The sequence below is a fragment of the Euleptes europaea genome, chromosome 5 (assembly GCF_029931775.1).
Source record: "Euleptes europaea isolate rEulEur1 chromosome 5, rEulEur1.hap1, whole genome shotgun sequence".
Lineage (NCBI taxonomy): Eukaryota > Metazoa > Chordata > Lepidosauria > Squamata > Sphaerodactylidae > Euleptes > Euleptes europaea.
In genome coordinates this window covers 3,296,693-3,303,265 of record NC_079316.1, presented here as the reverse complement: position 1 = coordinate 3,303,265, position 6,573 = coordinate 3,296,693, and the positions used below count along the sequence as shown (strand labels likewise).

Sequence of the window (6,573 nt, the reverse complement as noted above, 5' to 3'; positions counted from 1 at the left end):
CTCTTCCGCCAGGAGTACAAAAATCACATAATTTCACATCAGTGCATGTTCTGTTAAGTGACACAAAATAAAGGGGAATGAAGTTATTGTCCCAACAAGAGATGGATTGACTCAATAAAGGAAGCCACAACCCTAAATATTGTCGAAGGCTTTCCCGGTCAGAGTTCATCGGTTCTTGTAGGTTATCCGGGTTGTGTGACCGTGGTCTTGGTATTTTCTTTCCTGACGTTTCGCCCATAGCTGTGGCAGGCATCTTCACAGGAGTAACAATGAAGGACAGTGTCTCAGTGTCAAGTGTGTAGGAAGAGCAATATATAGTCAGAAGGGGGTTGGGTTTGAGCTGAGTCATTGTCCTGCAAAGTATTGAAGGTAATGTGCTACTCATTGTCCTGTAAGTATCAAGATAATGTGCTAATGAGATTATATGGACTACCTAAAATTCATAAGGATTCTGTCCCACTCCAACCCATCGTGAGCGCCATTGGTTCCCCAACATATGAATTAGCTAGATATTTGACCACCCTCCTACAGGACCACATCGGAAAAACCACTTACATCAAAGATTCAACTCATTTCATCAACAAAATCAGTCCGTTGAGACTCAATCCACAGGATATATTAGTCAGTTTTGATGTTGTATCCCTCTTTACCAAGGTTCCAGTAAAAGACACAATCTCATTGATTAACCAGATTTTTCTGGAAGATATAACAGCCTTATTTCACCATTGATTGACAACAAGTTATTTTATATGGGATAAAGAATTTTATGAACAGACTGATGGAGTAGCTATGGGAAATCCTCTCAGTCCAGTAATAGCAAACTTTTACATGGAATATTGTCGAAGGCTTTCACGGTCAGAGTTCATTGGTTCTTGTAGGTTATCCGGGCTGTGTAACCGTGGTCTTGGAATTTTCTTTCCTGACGTTTCGCCAGCAACTGTGGCAGGCATCTTCAGAGTAGTGAAGATGCCTGCCACATCTACTCTGAAGATGCCTGCCACAGTTGCTGGCAAAACGTCAGGAAAGAAAATTCCAAGACCACGGTTACACAGCCCGGATAACCTACAAGAACCAATTTTACATGGAATATTTTGAAAAGACAGCATTAGAATCGGCACCTTACAAACCTACAGTCTGGTTCAGGTGTGGATGATACATTTACTATTTGGAGCCATGGTGAAGAAAAATTAATGGACTTTCTAAACCATCTCAATAATATCCATCCAAACATTCAGTTTACCATGGAAAAAGAAATTGAAGGTAAACTCTTCCTACACACTTGACACTGAGAGACATTGTCCTTCAGTGTTACTCCTCTGAAGATGCCTGCCACAGCTGTGGATGAAACGTCAGGAAAGAAAATACCAAGACCACGGTCACACAACCCGGATAACCTACAAGAACCCACAACCCTAAGTTTGCAAGATCTGAGCAAGGCTGTCAAAGATAGGACATTTTGGAGGACTTTCATTCATAGGGTCGCCATGAGGAAGCGACTTGACGGCACTTAACACACACAAATGTTATTGTCATTGCTTGCTTATATGTAAACTTTTAATTTACTGTATTTGGCAGTACAGATGAATTCATTTCTTAACCAGTATTTTCTATACGGTTTCCATTCAATAAAGTAGAGCTTTTTTTTTAAGGATCAATGAAATTATTAGAAACGAGATAAAAAAGTCAGCTTCTGAATTTTTTGACTGATGTGTCAATCCAAATAAAGTTTGCTGAGCCTTGTTAGAAGATTATTGAAAGGATTTTTGTGGTGGTATACAGGAAGTGCTTTGAATGTCTGACAGTTACGACTATCCTGCCATCCTTCAAGGAGCTCAGAGTGCAAAGCATAGGCATTATTCTCACAACAACCCGTAGAGGTAGGCTAGGGAGTGAGTTGCCAAAGAACCCCAGTGGCCTGAGAATGGCCATGTGTCGGCAGTAGCATTTTTAATGCTCTAGGCCAGCTGCCTAGCTTGGCCAGCACTATATACACAAAGAGTTCTCTTTTCATTAATGCAGCATGCCCCAGAATTGCAGTCATATATTAAGTGCTGGCCCCAATAAAAAGGTGTTTGCATCTCTTGTGGAAAATGCTTTTGTTTTTGTCACGGACACCTGACATTGGGGTTGCTGCCTTTTCCAACATAGAATTCCCCTTTCAGACCGCAGCAGTGTCTGGAAATCTGTGACCTTTGTTTTTGAAATGTTGGTCTTGTGCTTATTACTGAATGGCAGGAGGAAAAACAGCTATTTGCTGGCAGGCTTTCCAGTAGCCTTGATCATTCTTAGAAAATGCATGCACAAAATGTTATGTTGGAGTTCAGACTGGGAAAAGTAGGTGGACGATGAATTTGAGGATTTAGACTCCAAACTCAGGGATAGCCTTGGTAAGAATGGCGTTTGCTAACTTTGGCCTGAGGTCCAAAGGACTTCCTTTTCCTCTCTGCACTTGCATTGTTAAAATGATGGAAGTGAAGGAAGACCGAAATTGCCCATCCCCATCTGTTGCATGTGTGAGGTTGATTTTTGCATCCCAACTGACTATTACTTGGGCTTCTTCCTTTAGCCCTGCTGGGGACAGGACTTCAAGGTGACACCATGACTGGCAGGTAAGAAACAAGATATTCTCGCCTTGCCCACCTTTGCAGTTTCTCACGAGTTCTCTCAGTTGCGGCGTGTCTAATTCTGCAGGATTCCACACCACTTTGGCACTGTTTGCTTGACTGCTGCTTAGGAAAATGATCCCGTTTATTTTGCATATTGATTTACAACATTGATATCACATCTTTCTTTAAGAGCCAGTGTGGTGTAGTGGTTAAGAGCGGTGGTTTGGAGCGATGGAGTCTGATCTGGAGAACCGGGTTTGATTCCCCACTCCACACAAAGCCAGCTGGGTGACCTTGGGCATGTTACAGCTCTGTTAGAGCTCTCTCAGCCCCACCTACCTCACAGGGTGTCTGTTGTGGGGAGGGGAAGGGAAGGTGACTAAACTGGTTTGATTTTTTCTTAAGTGGTAGACAAAGTCGGCATATAAAAACCAACTCTTCTTTTTGCCAAGACAGCTCGCAACTAAAACAATCATACATCATAAAACCGACTAAAAACCAGAGATAAAAATACATTTATCCTGTTTTAACTAATTTATATTATTTAATGATATAAGTCACCACGAGACCTTTTGGGTGAGCGGCGACTTAAAAAATCTAATCAAGAACAAACTAACTTGGGGCTTTGGGCATGCTGAGCAGAGGCTGTACCCCTGAGCCGTGGCCCCCTTCCCTCGGTTTTCGCAGCACCCTCACTGCTGATACGGACTTGAACCCGCTCTCTGTGCTGTTATGCTGTCTGCCCCAAGAGGCTTTGGTTTCATCCCATGTGCCTTTCTTCTCCTAGGCTGTGGTCCAAGGCCACTTTTGCTGGCTACAAGCGGGGTCTCCGCAACCAGAGGGAGCACACGGCCCTTCTGAAGATTGAGGGGGTTTATTCCCGAAATGAGACGGAATTCTACTTGGGCAAGAAATGCGCCTACGTGTACAAAGCAAAAAAGTAAGTGACCGATTGCCCAGCACTTGATTTTGGTGTGTGATGCTTTAGCACACTGCACATTTGGAATAGTATGAACTTCTGGATGCCGCTATATGAAAAACCCAAGTTTGGAGCAGAGAGGAATAATGGATAGAGTGTTGGATGTGGAAGACCTGAGTTCAGATTCTTGCTTGGCTGTGATACTTAGTGGGCAGCCTTGGTCAAGTTGGATTTGTAGCTTAGCCTACCTGGCAAGGTTGCTGTGACAGTACAATGGGATGATGTTTAGCTTGCTGCTCTGACTTCTGTGGTGGAAGAGTGGGTTACAAATACTTTATTAACCCCCACCCCTCAACAATTAAACTTGTAAAATTCTAGGAAAAAAGCAAGAGTCCAGTAGCACCTGAAAGACTAACACAATTTCTGGCAGGGTGTGAGCTTTCGTGAGCCACAGCTCACTTCTTCAGATACAGCTAGAATATGAGTCCATCTATCCTTAAGTAGAGAAGAGTGAATTAGGACACCCAATGGCAATAGCATGTAAATGTCAAAAGCAAGAAAATGACATTAGCTGGCATGTAGATTAGGTGTGATTAGATTAGGTGTGATAGTAGGCGTGGAGGAATTAGCATTGGTAATGAGACAGAAATCCCAGATCTCTATTCAGTCGAGGAGAATACATACTTTTGAGTTTCATTATTAGTTGTAATTCAGCAGTCTCTAATCTCCCTTTGAAATCCCTTTGTAAGAGAACTGCCACTCTTATATCAGCAACTGAATGTCCTGGAAGGTTAAAATGGTTTCTGAATGTTGTGGGTTCTGATGTCAGATTTATGTCCATTTAATCTTTGTTGCAGGGACTGGTCTGTTTGTCCAGTGTAGAGGGTGGAAGGGCATTGCTAGCATGAGATGGCATAAATCACATTAGAAGATGAACAGGAGTGTGAACCTGAAATAGTGCAGCTGACGTTGCTGGGTCCAGTGGTGGTGTTGCTAGGACCTTTATGAGAGCAAAGTTGGCACCTTGGTTTGTTGTAGGCCTTGGTACCAGAGTCCATATTACTGTTTTAAAATTCTAGTTCAAAATGAGGATTTTATCATGATGCTAAAATTCTAGCATCTAGTAACAGGAAGTAGTTTTTCCAGACTGTAAATGACCCCTTAGCTGCCTCTTTTCTACCTGAAGTTGAGAAAAGTCCTGGTTTGCAACCCGCTGTTCGACCTCTGATAGTTGCCTCTGGGCTGTCCCTTTCTTATGGCTTACACGGATGGTGGCCTCTCTTCTGTGGTGTTCATTGACTCCCCCTTTCCTGCAGGATTAATCAGTTGGCCAAGGAGTGGTGTCCAGCTGTTAGGCCTGCTGAAAACTCTGGTGGGATTTGAACCTCAGGCAGAACTTTTGAGGCCAGCATTCCAATGTCCTCTCTGATTCTGGAGACCAGCAAAGTCATATTCCCCCTGTACTTCGATTCACAGTTTTTGCAGTGTTGCAAGCATTTCCCCAGACCTTTTTTGGCTTCTGTTTCTCCTGCCTTGGCAAAAAGACACCTAATGTGGCACACTGTTGGAGCAAAGGGTGCTTAGTTGAATATTTATTGTTTTGAGAGTGTTTGTGTGCCAGTATGTTGATTGGTCAGTAACTGCCGTATTGGGCAGTTCTTTGCAGATTAGTTGCCTTCCATATCTCCTGATGTCCACAGTGCATTTTAATGGAAGCTTTTTGCATGGTTCATGCAGGAGTTTCGAGAGCGCTTCTGCACTTAGGCAAGAAACCCAGGGCTTCATTGTTTTTTCTGTTTCTCTTTGCTAGCAACACAGTGACTCCTGGCGGCAAACCCAACAGAACCAGAGTGATCTGGGGGAAGGTGACCCGCGCCCACGGAAACAGCGGCATGGTGCGAGCAAAGTTCCGCTCCAACTTGCCTGCCAAAGCCATTGGACACAGGATCCGAGTGGTGAGGACCCTGGATTTCCTTCGTGGAAATATTCTTGATAGGGGGGCATTGCTTCCCCTCTGGGATGGGGCCTTTCAAAGGCACAGTGAGCATGGCGCACACATGAGCACCGGCTTGCCTTTTCTCTAGCTGCAAGAGGACGTTGAGGGGAGGCCTGGCGCATTGTGGGACAACCAGTGGTCAGTTGTAATGCCTTTCCACTCTCTGTGGGCTACTTGATTTAAACATGCTGGGGACAAGAGCACTTTCCTGGGCGGTTTTGCACCTGTAGTGCCTGCAGCTGCTTTGTTCAGGTGGCTGCCTGGTGTAAAGGAAATGCTTCTTCCTGAGTGCAAGAGTCCCACAGAAAAGTGCAACATCATGATTAATCCAACCGTCAGGTTGGACTGTCAGATAAATAAGAAGAAAGAAAATGCTTCGGCTTAAATCCTGGACAGTTCTCCAGAGAAGTCACTGGATCACATCAGAAACTGTTGGGCCTGCCATTGTTCCCTTCTGTAACATCATGGAGAGTTGTCACAGAAGTCAAATCTAGAGAGAGCCAACAGGCCCGCCTAGAGAAGGGACCTGTGCCTCCTTGCAATGCGGTCCTCTTGTTGGGCAGAAGAGGCTCTGGCCCCTCTGGCAAGGTGTTTTTGTGCCTGGCAAGTCTTTGCTGATGGGTTTTGGGGTCAGTTCTTCAAGGCAGCTGCTTTGTCCTGCTAGACAAGCAGCAGCTTCTGCTGCTGGCATTGCAGACTCTTTTCCTGCAGTCTTCTAAGTACATCCTGGATATGTAGAGGCAAAGAAGTGCGATCTCCATCCAAATTTCGGGGGACAAAAAAAGTCAAGCCCCTCTCAAGGATCCCTGCATGTGACACAGCAGCCTTACATTATATTTTCAAGAAGTGGATTTTCTTAACCTGCGTAATTCATTAGGCAAGTCTTGTGTTTCCTGACCATTTCTTTTTTTTCTTCTTTTTTACAGATGCTGTATCCATCTAGAGTTTAAATGTGGGCAGTAAATAAAGTTTACAGTATATTACACTTTTGTATATTTAGTCTTATCTTGTCTTTTTGTGACCAGTCGCTGAGGTTCAGATGTAGGAGAAGG

At 44.1% G+C, this 6,573-nt stretch overlaps 1 protein-coding gene across 1 annotated transcript; it reads left to right on the top strand.

The window, feature by feature from the left end:
• Positions 1–2,598: 2,598 nt before the first annotated feature.
• Positions 2,599–6,504, top strand: RPL35A (ribosomal protein L35a). The gene is made up of 4 exons (XM_056849893.1): positions 2,599–2,609; positions 3,358–3,546; positions 5,336–5,480; positions 6,448–6,504. Exons 1-4 carry the CDS (start codon positions 2,599–2,601, stop codon positions 6,469–6,471), a joined length of 369 nt encoding a protein of 122 aa, XP_056705871.1. The 3' UTR covers positions 6,472–6,504.
• The last annotated feature ends 69 nt before the right edge of the window (positions 6,505–6,573 follow it).